This window comes from Lissotriton vulgaris, chromosome 4_1 (genome assembly GCF_964263255.1).
Source record: "Lissotriton vulgaris chromosome 4_1, aLisVul1.2, whole genome shotgun sequence".
Lineage (NCBI taxonomy): Eukaryota > Metazoa > Chordata > Amphibia > Caudata > Salamandridae > Lissotriton > Lissotriton vulgaris.
In genome coordinates, this window is record NC_141691.1 from 1,474,066,387 (window position 1) to 1,474,083,241 (window position 16,855).

General features: G+C 47.8%; 1 protein-coding gene across 1 annotated transcript in view; it reads right to left on the bottom strand.

The window, feature by feature from the left end:
* The window catches only part of PRKDC (protein kinase, DNA-activated, catalytic subunit), a 2,818,033-nt gene that overhangs the window by 633,962 nt on the left and 2,167,216 nt on the right, over nucleotides 1–16,855 (bottom strand). Inside the window, exon 70 of the mRNA XM_086965729.1 lies at nucleotides 9,476–9,650. Within this exon, the coding sequence (XP_086821855.1) occupies nucleotides 9,476–9,650 (175 nt within the window). The remainder of the gene's footprint in view (nucleotides 1–9,475; nucleotides 9,651–16,855) is intronic.

Consider the following 16,855-nt stretch of genomic DNA (forward strand, 5'->3'; position numbering starts at 1 on the left):
TTAAGATACGCTTGGGACAGCACAAGAGTCGAATACGCTGCCTGACCGAAAATGCCCCCCGATTGGCACATTATCAACAATTTAACCACACCCCTGAGGATATGAGATGGCAAGTCATCAAGGTGGTTAAGTTGCCGGAAAGGGGTGGTAGTATCTCGAACATTTTGAACAGAATTGAGTGTCGTTGGATGCTACGCTGTAATAGTATCAATCAAGGCCTAAACTCTATGGAAGAGTGCCACTCGATTGTAACTAGTTGAATTCTGGAATGTAGATTCTGATGACAACTCTTTGCAATATTTATTTTCAGCATATGTCCTTTGAGTTTTTGTTGTAATTATGAGTAATATTTGATGACACACCTTCCAGTACCTTGCAGACTATGTCAGTATGCTAATAATATATGACACTCCTTTTATGTATACTCTAATGTTGCATCAATTTGCTGATATGTGCAACTAGACTTGTTCAAAGGAAAACACTTCTTCGAACTATGTACATGTTGCTAACAACTCTTTGCAATAATTATTTTCAGCATATGTCCTTTGGGTTTTTGTTGTAATTAAGTGTAATATTTGATGACACACCTTCCATTACCTTGCAGACTATGTCAGTATGCTAATAATATATGACACTCCTATTATGTATACTCTAATGTTGCATCAATTTGCTGATATGTGTAACTAGACTTGTTCAAAGGAAAACACTTCTTCGAACTATGTACATGTTGCTAACTGTTTGGCTTTTGCAAGACCCACCTAGAAAGTTTTTTATTATGCAGGATCACTGGGGGTTGGTTATTTATTTCTTACACCTATAATTTCTTTTACTAATTTTTCACTATATATGGGCTGGATGCCTTATAATTACCGTTCGAAATATTGTCATTTTTATTAGTGAGTATGACAGTGGCTTTGCTCACTGGAAATAATGTCAGGCTTTATTGCCGTGAGGTCTTCGTCTTAAAGTCTTCTATTTGTACTTCTGGTGATTTTAGGTTTCCAATCTGATTATGGAACACTTGTGTGTCATTTCCATTACAAGTGGTTGTTTCGTTTTTCATACTTGCAAATACTAACTTCATAATGGACATATTGTCAGGCTTGATTGCGGCGCCTCTGGATGGGGCCATTCCTGACTCAATATGGCCGCCGTGCACGTTTCTAGGCGTGTGCCCGTTTTCTATTTCTTACACGCTTCCCCACTACCGGGAAGAGTAGCCTTTGGGTGGATTGGCAGAGCTGTTATCGGTCGCCTGCAACTTCGGCTGGTAAGTTGATATGGCGATAATTTTGAAACCTTTGAATTATGTGGCAGCTCACGAGCCGTGCTAGAATCCGCCTTATGCTCGCGGGTCATATTAACTGACAGGCTACTCGAGTGCATACATGTGTTTTGAAACGGCTTTTACCTCAGTGAGGTTGGTTGCAGAATGTGTAAGACACATGTGCTCCTTTGCTCCAACAATCGGCACACTTTATATCTAGACTGCCCATCGGTCCCTTTTATACGCTGAGGGCACCCGTGAGTCATGTTATATAACGTGGGGTACAATTGTTGTCATCTATGTAACCCTCCTTTGACTAAGCTACCGGCGCAATAATTATCTCTTACATGCGTAGATACATCATGGGTATCCGCTCGGTGTTCTTTACACCTTAAGCTATGGAGTGCTATGTAGTAGGACACTTGTCTATGGCACTGGCACCGTCTACATCGATCAGTGAGTGCTATGCCTCTACGGCAATAGATGTGCATAACCTATAAAGAAAATGTATCAATGAAATGCTGTAAGTGAAGGCATTTGATGTGAATCGTTGTTTGAAGCTACATCAGAGTATAATGCAGTAATAGTTGTCATTATATTCTTTTCTGTTTCAGCTGATTTATTGAGTAGACTGACAGGCATAATTAATGTTCCGGCAATTCGAGCTATGTTGATACAATATTGAATATTTGGGCTCTCAGTCATTGGAGTGCTCCAAACTTGCAATTTCTAAAGTAAGTGCATTACTGATTTTCTCAGTAACCATTCTAATTTATTTGGCCTATTGGATGGGCACTAAATGGATACCCGTTTTATTTCATGGTTGTAATCTCGTCCACTTGCAAATTTCATTTCGATTGGTTGGCTGTTTAAAAAGGTCATTTTTATATTGGTCTAGTTGTGTGGTTGATGGTAACACAAGTGGTGTGGTGTTGGTCCCCCTGTTTTCTTGACTTATGATCTTCACTGAATTCTTCTCTCCAGTCTTTTCCTCTGAAGAAGCCTACCCCTTAAATGTAATCCAATTTTATGTTTTTATTACACAGAAACTGTACTCTCATAATTCTTGTCCTGAAGATGACCGCGTAGTTTTCATGCGGTTGAAACGCCGTCGACGCAATTTGTGGCTGTAATTGTTCTTGTAACAATAATGTTTGTCTGTTAGCCACTAGTTTGGCACGTGATTTGTATGTTTTTGTTCTGCCAACTTCTTCTTGAGCGTTATTGTCCCTTATGAACTTTTTTATGATGAATATGTATATAATAAATTATAATGGTTTGTGAAAACTTCTTAATGTGTGTATATATAGGCTTCTTCTTCTTTTTCATCTTCATTTTGTGTGTAACTCTAATGTTTAGTGTATAAATGTTAATTGTGATTTTGTTTTCACCTGAACCTTTTGTTAGGTGCAATTAATCAGCTCATGCTAGAGCACCATCTCACATAACCAAGCACTCTGCCTCCAGGATTGTTAAGGCCTGCCATAGAAGTGACTTACAGGTTACTATGTGTCTATATGTAAGTAGGTATAGGAATACTACACCTAAGCAAGGGGTGATTACACGACCTTGACCCAGCTGTGTGATCAGCCAGTTGTGTCTATTTGAGTGGCCAGCCAGGGGTGGCACAATACATGCTGCAGCCCCTGGTAGGCCTTGGATACACCTATGCCCTGAGTACCTAGGGTACACTTTTACAGGGGCTGATAAGGTGAACCAATTCCCAATTGTGGATGTACCAAGAATACATGGTGAATTTAGAGAGAGTGCATCTGGGCTGTGGGTCTGATTAGCAGGCCCACAGCCACATCAAAGTCGAAAACCAGTAAAGCAAAAGCAAAAAGTGGGGGTGACCATAGAAAGCAGACCCTACTCTTCTACATGCATCTGAAAGAAACAGGTTAGTATTAGATTCCTTACATTAGAATAGATGCCCCAGCAATACTAACCCCGGTGGTGGGTTTGAAAACTAATGATCACACCAGAAAGTCCTGGAGAACGGAACAGCCTAAAAAGCCATCTCTCCGGACTTGGCTGTCCAGGCAGTAGTGTCTTGCGAATGTGTGCAGCGAGGCCCACATAGCTGCCTGACAGATATTCTGCAAGGGGACTCCCCGACCCAGGGTGGTAGTAGCCGCTGTGGCCCGAGTGGAATGGGCACGTAGCCCCACAGGAGGCTCCCTTCAAGCCAGAGAGTAACAAGCCTTGATGCACAAGATGACCCACGAGAAATGGTACGCTTGTGCACCAGGGTCTCGTTGGGCTCTGAAGTCTGGATCCTTTGCAGGAAGACGACAAAGGGAAGTCGCGGTACGCTGATGGTGCCTGCAGATGCAGGGTGGACGCTCCTTGCCCACAAGGGAGATTCCTTCTGTCTTCTGTGGAGCAGAACGTCGAGGTCCAGAGTTTCTTCTTGTGAAGTTGATCAGGATAATCTAATTTGGAATGGGACCAGCTCCTACCTTTATCCGGCTAAAGGGGGCTGCACTACGACTAGGTCTCTCCTCTGGGTGGGACCAGGAAGGGGGGTGGTTACACCCCCTTTCCTTTGTCCGGTCTTGCGCCAGCTCTGGGGCTGGAGTGCCCCAGGAACTGGTTCTGACCGGTGTATGCACGGGGCACCTTGTGTGCCCCAGGCATGTCTCATTCCTTTGAGCCCTGTCCTACCTAATACACAAAATCCTGTCTGGGGTGGTGCTAGCACCTCCCAAGGCAGGAAACCCTTTGTCCGAGCCTCCCTCGCTGGAAGGACTCCCAGCAGCAGGAGGTCAGACTTGTCTCTGTGGTGGCAGCATCCATTTTGTGATGCTGAGGCTCGAGTTAACTTTAACCGGGGTTCACAGTTACATACATGTCGTGTCCCTCTAGAAGGGTGGAATGCTAACCCCGGCGCCAGAATTGGCGAGGGGTTAGTATTCCAATTCGTATGACACCTTACTCGACATGTTTTGACAATGCTATACCAAAGTTAGCATTTGACCGCGAGGTTCATAATGCACTTAAGAGTATATGGTATAGCGTTATCATGGAACAGCTATTAGGACTTTGTTCCGCAAGCTGCAAACGGGCTCAGCTCATGCCAGAGCACCATCTCACATAATTCCAAGCACTCTGCCTTCAGGATTGATAAGGCCTGCCATAGGAGTGACTGATAGGAATATATGTGTCCATTTTAGGGTTAGGTATAGAGATACTATACCTAAAGCAAAGGGTGATTACACCACCTTGCCCCAGCTGTCGTGCAGCCAGTTGTGTCAGATTTGGATGGCCAGCCAGGGGTGGCATAATACATGCTGCAGCCCCTGGTAGGCCCTGGGTACACCTATGCCCTGGATACCTAAGGTATGCTGTACAGGGACTGATAGGGTGGCCCAGTACCAATTGGTAAATGCACCTAAGGTACATGTTTGACAATTTAGAGAGAGAACAGCTAGGCTGTGGGTCTGATTAGCAGGCCCACAGCCAGGGAAAGTCGTAAACCAGTGAAGCAAAAAGCAAAAATCGGGGGTGACCATAGGATTGCAGACCCTACTCTCCTACAGGGTCCACGACCACATGGCGGTGGTGTTGTCCGTGAACACCAGCACTACACTTCCCCGGACAGAGGGAAGGAATGCTTCCAGTGCAAGCCGGATCGCCTTCTGCCCCAGAAGGTTGATGTGGAGCCGGGACTCCGCCGGAGACCAGAGGCCTCTGATCTCCCTCTCTCCCATGTGGCCTCCCCATCCCAGGAGGTACGCGCATCTGTCACCACACCACTAAGTGCTCTGGTTGGGGAAGGGAGAGCGATATGCCGCTAACCCAATCGCAGTCCGTGAGCCACCACTGCAACTGTCTCGCAGTGCCCTCCGAGATCAGGACGTGGTCGGACACGTTGCCCTGTTGCTGTGCCCACTGAAACTTAAGGTCCCACTGCAGAGCCCGCATCCGCCACCGGACTTGATGCACCAGAAGGATGCAGGAAGCCATCAGCCCGAGGAGCCGCAGCGTTAACCTGACCGAGACTCGGGATAAAGACTTAAAGATCAGAATCAGAGCCTGAATATCCCGAACCCGCTGTTCGGGGGAATAAACCCGAAACTGCACTGAGTCTAGAACTGCTCCGATGAAAAGGGGCTTCTGAGAGGGGCACAGGTGTGACTTCGGCACGATGATGGAGAACCCCAGTGAGTGAAGGAGGTCGGCCGTAGTCTGGAGGTGAGAGACGACTGTCTGGGGTGAGCCCGCCTTCAACAACCAATCGTCGAGATAGGGGAAGACCGAAACCCCTAATCTGCGCAGATGAGCTGCGACCACCGCCATCACTTTCGTGACCACTCGTGGGGCGCTGGTAAGGCCGAAGGGGAGCACGATAAACTGAAAGTGCTCGTGGCCTACCGTGAACCGCAGGTAACGCCGGTGGGCCAGCAGGACAGGGATGTGGAAATACGCGTCCTGCAAGTCCAACGCTACCATCCAGTCTTCCAGGTCCAGGGCAGCTAGGACCTGAGCCAAAGTCAGCATCTTGAACTTCTCCTTCTGGAGGAAGCTGTTGACGCTCCGTAGGTCCAAGATAGGGCGTACAAACTCCTTTGCCCTTCTTGGGTACTAGAAAGTAGATGGAATAGCAACCACGTCCTACTTCTGGCCCAGGAACGCGCTCGATGGCGACTTTGGCCAAGAGGGCCGTAACTTCCTCCTGCAGAAGTTGTAGTGATCCCCCGACATCCGGTGGTACTGCGGTGCATGGCTGGAGGGGTCGCCTCGAAGGAGAGGGAGTAGCCCCTTCGGACGATTTGCAGCACCCACCTGTCCGATGTGAACCGTGCCCCCCACTGCCGTCGAATGGGCCTGAAAGCTCGGACTAGGAGAACTTTGAGGGAGATGCTGCAGGGGCGGATGTGGACTGACCTTGCTGTTGTCCCCTGGCACCGCCACGGCGGTTACCACATCCGCAACAGCGTTGAGGTTGCGTCTGCGGCCTGTGGCTAGCTGGACATGTGGGGGCGCCCCATCCTTGGCCACGAAAGGGGCGAAAGGCGGAAGTTTGCTGGCGTTGGCCGAGGCCCAAGGACTTGGCTGTAGCCCTGGAGTCCTTGAAACGCTCCAGCGCACTGTCAGCCTTGTCGTCAAAGAGGCGACGGCCATCAAAAGGTATGTCCATAAGGGTGGCTTTGACATCCCCCCGAAAAGTTGGCGGACCTCAGCCAGGCGAACCGCCACCGTTGTTGCAACCGCCCTACCCAGTGAGTCTGTGGAATCCAGTCCACACTGTATCAAATAGCATGCTGCATCCCGTCCCTCCACTAGGGCTTGGGTATGCTTTGCCTGGACCTCCACCTGGGCACCGCAGCAGCACTTCCGCAACCGTATCCCACAGAGAGTGGGTGTAACAGCCCAAAAGGCAGGCGGTGTTGACAGACCGCAACCCCAAACTCAGGGGGAACAGTTTCTTGCCAAACTGATCGTACCTTTTGGATTCCTGATCCGGAGGAGTGGTCGGGAATGCAGTCTGGGAGGTAGTGGCCTGGATCACCAGGCTCTCGGGGAGGGGTGAACGGGTAGGAAGCTGGGGTCACCCAGAGCTGGGCGGTGGCGTCGGGCCACGTTCCGATCTATGGGAAGGCCTGTAGAGGGTTTGGACCAGGTGCCCACCAGAAAGTCAGTGAGGGCTTCGTTAAACAGCAGGAGAGGATCTGAGGAGCTTGTCTGTGGTTTGAGCACCTCAGTGAGGAGGTTAGTCCTCACAGCCGCGACCGGGAGCTCAAGAGCTAAGGCCTTGGCTGCCCTTGTCAACACCACACTGTAAGCAGCCCACTCCTCTGTAGCCACGGTAGGAGGGGATACAAATCCAGTGTCGGGCTAAGAGTTCAGACCACTGGCCTCCCCCAGCTCGTCTGCCAAGTCCTGGATCAACTGGCACTGTAGTGCCAGAGGGTCCTCAGATCCCTCCCAGTCCCCTTCGTTATCCATCTCCTGATAGTCAGGAATAAATGATGGAGCCGGGTCATTGGTGAAGGGCTAGTTTTAGGAAAGGGATTTTAGTGGAAGGAATGGGCGCTCTGCTGAAGTGGACGCAAAAGTTATAAAAAGTATGTAGGTAGTAAGTGTTGGTGCACACAGGTGGGGGGATAAGCCCTCTAACCCCTTGAATGCGTGTGTTCAGAGAGCACACGTATATAAAACAAAATGTAAAGGCCTACTGCACACAACCTGAAAGTATCAAAATTGAGTAGAAGTCTCTTGCACTATTCTGTGTTGAGTGGACACAATTATACACAGTAATACATATGTTGCCAACAGAGAAACCACAGTGTCTTTAGAAACAAGTCTTCTTTAATGTTCTTAAAGCCAGCCGACACGTGTTTCGTAGCATAACAATGTGACTCCTCAGGGCTGTGAGTATTCAGGTGAAAAATAGAAGGTCGCTAAGCCGGTGATATTTCCAACCCGGCCGGGCTCAAGACCAGGTGAAGAAAGGAGTCACAGTCACGGACTCCAAGATCCGATCTAAAACTCGTGTGTGAGTTTCTGCTGGATCATTCCTGATTTGAACGTGAGTGGGTCACTCAGTATGGGCGGCGGGTGAAATAGCAGCTCTGTAAGGCTCTAAAAGGGTGATTCCGCCCCTGGGATTCCGCCAGCAGCCGCTGCAGTTAGATCAATGAGCGTGTGTGCTCCCTTGTAGTTAAGTTCCGATTTCTAGGTGATAAGAAATGACAGCGCGCTGCAAGTATCCAACGGGATACCGTGTTCCATTGGTGAAGGGCTCACCGATCGGCGTCGGGTGGCGCCTGTCCGACGCCAGATCCGGACCGGGGACGACGACGTCCGGGGACGGCGTCCGGTGCGACACCCTTGGTGACAGCGCCAGCGGAGGGGTGGTAAGCTCGACCGGCGACGTCACAGATCCAGGCTTGAATCCTGAGGAGCCCTGCGGCAGTGGGACCGGAGTCGTCGACGGCGCCGAAGCACCCGACGGCACTGGAGTCACCGGCCCGCTTGGGCTCCCAGACGGACCCGCGGGGCCCGAAGGCACCTCGGCGGGTTCCGACGGAGGGAAGCTCGACCTCATGGCCGTGAGGAAAGCACTAATCTCCTCCGGCGTCGCGTCCAGCCCAGGGACCGGCGGGTATGGAGCTGCACGTGGCGCTTGCGGCTCAGGCGGAGCCGTGTGGGCGGTGTCCGCCGAACCCTGGCTGCGTCGCACGAGCCTCAGGGGGAGTCGGAAGAGCGATATCGCTTCTTTGACTTCTTTTTAGAGTGCCTCGACTTACCGGAGGACTTGGAGCTCGACGAGTGGTGGTGACACGTCGAGTGGCGATGACAGCGGCCCCGCGACCGGTCCCTCGACCTCCTCCTGGACGGGACCTCTGGGTCGACTTACGGAGCTCGAGACGCTTACGGGACCGCTCCTGCCTAGCCTTCGAGGTCAAGGCCCGGCAGTCGGGGCACGACTTGTCATCGTGGTCGGCCCAGAGACAGTAAAGGCACCGGCGGTGGGGGTCGTCGCAGGGTTTGAACCCTAGCATCCCTACCGGCAGCGCGAGTCGAGGTATCGACTTGAGAAGTGATCCAAAAGAGATGAAAAAGTTAGTCAAAAATTGACTAGGAGTACTGCTCTTCCTGGATCTGCGCTTGCTTGCGCGGAAAAAAGAACTGACGTCAGCGCGCGACGGCGGCGTCTAAGTACTCCGATGACGTCATCCCGGCGATCACGACGCCGACGACGGACGCGGAGCCGCAGACGACGCCTACCGATGCGCAGGGGTACTGCTACGCAAAACTTTCCGGATCCAGTCTGACGCCTGGGGATAGTCTAAGGTAAGGAATCTAATACTAACCTGTTTCTTTCAGATACATTTTTTTAGATATCGTCAAAGGCTTTAACATTGGCACCCACCCAGTGAGCGTTTGAACTACGCCCCGTTAGTCTGCTAATTTGTATGCGCAAGTGGAATGTTTTAACGTGCCATTAATAGAAAGTTCATTTCTCTACAAGATATTTTACAAACATTTAAATTAAAAAATACTACAGAAACACACTTACATCTTTAACATGTATATCATTTTTTCTACACAAGCCAAAAACACATAACAATTTTATCATTTGAAAAATCATAATATATACAGGGCCTATTTCAAACTGATTCTTTTTAGTCAAAAAATATAAAGCACAAAAATGCAAGCTGAGACATACAGCATGAACAGAATTACTCATACCCTTACCTAGTAGAGGAATGGTCTTCATCACAGTAACCATCTGTTCTCCACTGGTCTGGCTCTGACTGCGACTGTGACTGTAACGGCAGTAGCTGTGCCTCCACTGGACCAACCAGTCTTCTCTAGTCTTACTCTCCCTATGCAGCCCTTTCAAAAGCTTCATTGAAACGGAAAAGTTGTTCTGTAGAGAAGGTTAAAAGCTCAGTAATCAGGGTGAGGACTATTCTTTAAGCACATTATAACAATATAATTTACATGATTGTCAGGCAAACACACAATCAGTAAGAAATATAGGGTAACATCAACCATAGTGGTGTTTTCTAATTGTTAACTGCAACGTTGAATGTATCCCATGCCAAACTTCAAAATCTGAATATTTAATTGCACAGTCGGGGGTGGCAGGGAGGTTGCTAGTGAGTTGTCTATTCATGATTAGCAGAAAGTAGGTTAGCTCTGGTACAAATAACACCACCCACTTCACCTACTCAAAGAAAATATACCAAGACATAGTAAAGAGAGCAAAGTCTGCTGACTATACAAACCACAGTCAGTCAGTGCTTAGAATGTAGACTGTATCATTTGAAATAACTTGTATATATTTACAGGAGAGAACTGATAAAGGTATAAGGAGGTGGTCATCAAACAAACAAATTAAAGCTTTGAGCTATGAGAGGAGCCTTACTAATCTAAGAGTACTTTCCTTAGACAATGTAGACAGGCTAACCTACATAAGGCAGAACAATGGCCTATCATGTGGATGAGAGAGAGGAGAGAAAACAAAAATCATATATATCTATATAATGTGATCAGTTATGTCACTGACCATGATATGAGCAATGTAATATGTGAAGTCATAAGCAGTGGATAGTTAGCTCAGGTAACTATAACTGTTGAATTTCTATGGTTCTGTGTGTGTAACATTTGAGCCTAACTATAATATCCATGTCACTTTTGTTTTTTCAGTGAATTATTCAGTTGTTAAAACTTTTGATTTCCGAACTATAACACCCATGTAACCTTTTTGACATAAAGTAATATTTAATTAAGTGGGTGTGAGATTGGCTATGTGGGTCGGTTGTGTGGGTTTGTGTGATTGGTTCTGTGGGTCTGTGAGTGGCTGTGTGGGTCTGTGAGTGGCTGTATGGGTCTGCGAGTGGTTTTGTGAGACTGAGTGGATGTGTGAGTGGCTAGATGGGTGTGTGAGGGGGTGGTTGTGTGGGTCTGAGTGGGGTTGTAAGTAGGTGTGTGAGTGGTTGTGTGCGTGTGTGTAAGTGGGTGGGTCTATGAGTTGATTTGTGGGTCTGTGAGAGTGTGAGTGACTAGGTGTGTGAGTGGGTATATGGATGTGTCAGTAGGTGCAAGGATGAGTCAGTGGGTATGTGGATGTGTGAGTTGGTGTGTGAGGAGCTGTGTAGGTCTGTGAGTGGGTGTGTGAGTGGTTTTGTGGATGTGTGAGTGGTTTTGTGGGTCTGTAAGTGATTATGTGGGTGTGTGAGTGTATAGGTGGGGATGTGAGTGCCTTTATGGATGTGAGGGTGGGTAGGTGAATGTCTGTATGGGTGTGTGAGCGGATGTGTGAGGCGGTGTGTGTGTGTGTGAGTGGTTTTGTGGATCTGTGAGTGAATTCATGAGTGACTGATTAAAATAAATAAAATAAGATTGGGTGTTTGGATGTGTTAGTGGTGGCGTGTGAAGAGCTGTGTGGATGTGTGAGTGGATGTAAAAGTGACTGAGTAGGTTTGTGACTGGGTGTGTGAGTGGGTATTTGTATGGTTGGGTCGGTGTGTAAGTGGGTATGTGAGTGTGTGGTAGGTGTGTGATTGCGAGTCACTGGTTGTGTGGGGCTGTGTGAGTGATTTTGTGAGCCTGTGAGTAGATGTCTGAGTATCTGTATAGGTGTGTGAGGGTTTGCGAGTGGTTGCATGGGTGTGTATGTAGCTGTGTGAGTGCCTGTTTGGGTCTGTGAGTGGGTGTCAGAGGTTCTCTGAATCAGTGAATGGATGTATCAGTGATTATATGAGTGTATAAGGGGTTGTATGGAGGTGCGTAGGTGTATGGGTGTCTGAGTGGTTGTGTAAGTTGGCGTGTGAGTGGGTGACGGATGGAGGTAAGTGGCTGTGTGGATCCGAGAGTGGTATATAAGGGGTATATGGGTGTGTATAGGTGTCAGCGGGTTTGCTGTATGGGTGTGTACGTTGCTGTGTGAAAGCCAGTGTGGGTCTGTGAAAGATTCTCTGGGCCTGTGAGTGGATGTGTGAGGAACTGTATGAGTGTGTAAGCGGGTGTGTGAGTATGTGTGTGTGGGGTGTGGGAGTGAGTCTGTGAGTGTGTGTATTTCTTTTTTTATTGAATGCTGGATCCGCCATGAATTCACACAGGGCCGCGCTGAGCACCGCGGTGGATCCGCAGTTCCTCAGGCATCCCCAAAAAAAATTTTTGTGCAATTTCTTGCCCATGAGCGGTCCCTCACAGACCGCTCCATCAGTCCTCAGGGGTAAGGATACCTCTAACCTGATTTCTTATAACCTATTTCTACTTTAGTCCCGCCACTCCCTCTGAACCCTGTCAGAAAATGGCAGCCGCAACTTTCCTCTCGGGTTGGGGCCAGTGGATCTGTGTCTCTAGATATACATAAATGATTTCCCATTATTAATTCCAAAACTACTGAACGGAGTTACACCAAATTACAAAAAACACTTTCTGGAACAAGATCTAGCTTTCTAGCAAATTTGGTTCAGCGGTTCGGGCTGTAGTCATGTGTAAAATCCCAATGAGAAACTGCATGGGGAAAACGCATCCTGGGACCCCCATTGTTTCGCAGCCCTGCTTGACAAATTACCCCAACACTTTCCAGACAGAAGATGAAGTGAGTGGCAAACTAGTTTTGAAACTGCCAGGAACAGGAAGATTCGTCAAACGGCACAAAAGTCATTAGCAACAAAAAAACGCTATTCCTAAGTAAAAAAGGTCCTATCAGTAGGTAGGTAATTATAACTTGTGCCCTAAAGTAACTATAGCTCATACCCCATCCATGCACAGTATTGTCAAAAATGTCCATGTGCAATCCCCAGAACTCCAATTCTTCCCTCCATGGTTCGTTGTGCTGCCACTGCCACATCTGCCTGCCCTGCCTGGCTTTTTATACTGACACTACCTGTCCCATCCTGCTCTGTGTGGTCAGCTTTCTACCCTATCCACTCCCCGATCTCTGTTATCTGAGTCCTACCCTTACTCCCCTACCTGCTCCTCTTTATGGTCCATTGTGTTGCCACTGTGCCTCTCTCCCTACCTCCATGGTCCACTGTACCACCACTCCCCAGATCGCCGGCCCTGCATTGTCTGTTGTGCTGCCACTCCCCACACCCGGCCTGCCCACATGAACAGCTTGTAGCCCCTGCTGCCTCCTGATTTCCATTGTCTGAGTCTGTGTCACAATCCCCCCTCCTGCCTTACATGATCCATTGGCATGGTCTTGCCCCCTCCCTCTTGCCCTCGATGAGCTATTGTGCTGCAAATGACTCTCCTGCCTACCTTGTATTGTAAGCTTGCTGCTCCCACCACCTTCCCCCATTTCCTATTGGTCTGTGTGCATGCTCCTGTCCCATCCCTATTTGTCCAATGAACTGCTCTGCCCTTCCGCTTGCCCTGTGTGGTGTACTGTGCTGCCACTACCCCTGGCACCTGCCCTGTAAGGTCAGCTTGGTGACCATGCCACTTCGTTCCTGCCCTCTATTGTCCGAGTCCATGTCTCTACTCCATTCCTCCAGCCCTCCATAGTACGTTGCACCATACCTGCCAACATTTTCAACTTGGTAAAGAGGAAATTTTGAAAGAAAGAAAAAAAATGAGGAGATTGTTGTTCTTTTTTGAATTACATTGATAAAGATGATATTTTAGGCAGGAAACAGCAAAAAGAAAGCTCATTTGGGATTAGAAAACAAAATTGTGAGTCTCCCATCTGAATCGAGTCTGTTGGCATGTATAAGTTGCACTTCCACTGCCTCTACGTCCTGCCAACGGTCCATTGTGTTACCACAGACTCTCTTGCATGTTCTGCATGGTTGATTTGCAGTCCCTGGCCCCATTTCCCATGACATCCATGGTCCGTTGTACTGCCTCTGGCCCCTCCTCCCTTCTCCCAATTTGTATGTGTCCATGCCCCCGACCTCGGCCTCCCCACAGTAGTCTAATTCACAACTAGATTACCAGCATTGTGCATTTATTACAAAAGTGTGGCACACCTGCAGTCATCTGGATGGAATCAAAACTGAATAGAATTGTTAGTGTTCTAAAAAACTAAAATGAGGACACATTTTCAGATCGTTCAAATAGTGACAAAACACATTTTAATTATCTGCCATTTTAATGTTATTTAATCCAGTTGATCACTGTATTATTTGCATTTAGGGGTTCGGATGTGGCATTAGGGCCAGAGCAGCCAACTTCTGAATTGAGGAACTAGAATCAAGTTTCGGCATTGGTTCAACATCCTGCGATACTGGGCAAATCATTGAATATACCCAATACCAAAACTAAAATAAATGTGTCCTTATGTAATATAGCTGATGTTGATATAAAGGACTCCAATACCTTCAGATCATGTCCGCGCTATGCAAAATTGCAACAAAAAAATAATAATACTCTCCCCCTCCCCCCCAAAAAATAAACGTTAAAACGTTTCACAGACCTCTGACATTGGGCTATACTTGGGCTATGTTTGGGAAATATTTGGAATACATTTTGGCTCTTTTTTCCTCTAGAGGCCTTTTTTGGAGATTTATTTTTATGAAGCTCCCTCATTTCCTGCAGTATTGTAAGTAGAGAATGGTTTCAGTTTCTACTTCAATTCCATCAAGATGGCACAGTTTTGTAATAAATTCAGAATGTTAGCACTCTAGTTGCTCATTAGAACACTGTGGTAAAGCTGCAGTTGATCACCTGTAAGTTAACTGGCAAGTCTGCTGTTGGTGTTGAAAGTACATGTTTCAGTCTGCATGTCAGAATATTTAAGTGAAATAGATCAGGAAGATATTTGAAAACTCATTTCAAATGTGTCCAATTTTGCCCTCTGCAGCACTAATCATAATTTCCATGAGAAGATGAAACCAGTTTTTTCTTCCTCTCTAAAAGAAATGCTTTACATTTTACCAGTTTGATTCAATCATGATGGCTTTAGGAATGCCACACGTTTGTCATAATGAATTTTCAAAAACGATGCTCTCCTTTTAGCCTCTGGAGCACCTTTCATAACCTCTATGATAAAATCATAAATTAGGGAAACCGTTTTCTCTCAAACTTGCTTCATGAAAACCCAGCGGAGGGTCAGCCTCTTTACGGGGTAAAATCACTCTAGAACACACCACAATTTCTACATTTTCCATAGTACCACCAACAAACAATTTATGTTGTAAGTTAAATCTGTTATCTTTTGTATGTGCTCCTTTTTGTGACCCTCAAACCTGCCATTAAATACAATGTGCTTCAATGGAGACCATGTCCTAGAATCCTGTAACAGCTGCCACAACATGTTGTTGCGAGCCAATAAGGGAAGGGCCCTTTAGTACCCCCACCCACCTGCCTTTTGGGGTATGGATGCGCTCACGCTGCCCCTTGGATATTTTTTTAATTCATTTTCAGGACACATGGACTAAGTCCCGAAGTGGTCTAATGGCTGTCAAAATATATCGTTTAGGTTGTCAACAACAGTAGGAAGCTTGCTCTCCATATAGTGCACTAAAAAGAAGTACACTGTGTAGAGAGTCCTATTGGGTCCCTAATTGGTTTACAGAGGCTTAAGTAGATAATACCAATGCTTGCTTTTATGGTAGTGTGCAGGCCCGGACTGGCCGTTGAGGGCACCGGGCAATTCCCCGGTGGGCCGCATGGTTGGGGGCCGGTTTTGGGCCCCTGGGGCCGTTTTTGTTACAGGACCGTTATGCTTCAAAAACGGCCCTGTAACAAAAACGGCCGAAAACCGGCCCTGTCACAGAGCGCGGTCGCACCTCTCCCCCCTCCCCTCTCCTCCCGGAGGGGGGAGGGGGGCCGGCCGAGCACTTTGCCAGGGCCGGTTCTGGTTCCCAGTCCGGCCCTGGTAGTGTGGGTGAGGGTAGTGCTAAGAATTTGTTGTACTCACAGAGGCAATAAATGAGATACACACTCAAAGAATAAATCTGAGATCAAATAAAAAAAAACCTTTTTTTCATATACTTTGTAAAACCAAGAACTACTTTTAAGAGTTTTTGTTAGAAATTGTTACAAGTATGTAAACTTTTCAAGTTGTGCGCCTTTACGCACAATGCAATCCTACTGTTCGAAAAGACACATGCATGCAGTTAAGGACAGTCGCTCTCAGTTCACCTTCTGGGTTTTGGATTGTAGTGGGCCAAAGTACTACCAGCAGTACTTCAGGAACTGCCCGGGATTAGCCAGGAGCGGAATGCTGGTTTGGTTGGTAGATGTGCGCTGTAAGGAGAAGGGTGCACATGAAAACAGGCTGTCAAGAGGGACCTTGATACAAGTTTGAGAGCTCCCAAATGGGGGCTTGGGTCGCAAGGGTCCTTAAAGAAAGGGGGCACAGCCGGTTCTTCTGTTCCCATGCTTGGGTGCAGAGTGGTTGGGGTCGCTGAGCAGGGTGCTCAAAACTGTTCTTCACGGTTAGGGAATAAACAGCTAGCAGGAGCAAAATCAGGACAGCTGGGCCACTCACGAACTGGGTCTCAGTGATGCCGACATCTCTCGATGGCTGCTTGGGCGTGATGCAGTGAGAATACAGATTCTTCTCTCACTGTTGATGTCTGGGGCAGGGCATCCAGAACCCTTGCTACTGGTACTGCACGGCTCCGGTTGTTCCTGGTGTCTTCATACTGGGTGAGGAGACCGATCTGACCCTACAAAGCATGGGTACCTCTTCTTGATCGTCTGCGGGATCAGTTGGGCAAAGGAGCTGCAAGACGAAGGACCAGACTTTGCTTTTCAGCATCTGTGGACTGCAGGGGAGTAGCTCTTCTCCTCCAAGGGAGACTGCAGCCGATTTTCAAAGTGCTGGCAGGCTACTCAAGGCTGTGGTAGATCTCCAGCTTTCAGGACTTGTCACTATGTCGCAACTGTCACGAGAGATGAAAACAGGCCGGGTTTCGCACCAAAAGTTCACAGTTCTTTTGTAGTTTTCGCCAAGCAATTACTCTTCTTCATCCTTCTCCTGATCCATCGACTTGGACTTCTTGGGTTCAGGGGTGCCACTTTAATACCAATATACGGGTGTTACAGGAGTGGCAGGTAGTAGACAATGGGATGCCTACCTTTAGGGTGTCTACACTGTAGGAGAGTAGGGTCTGCAATCCTATGATCACCCCAGATTTTTGCTTTTTGCTTCACTGGTTTACGACT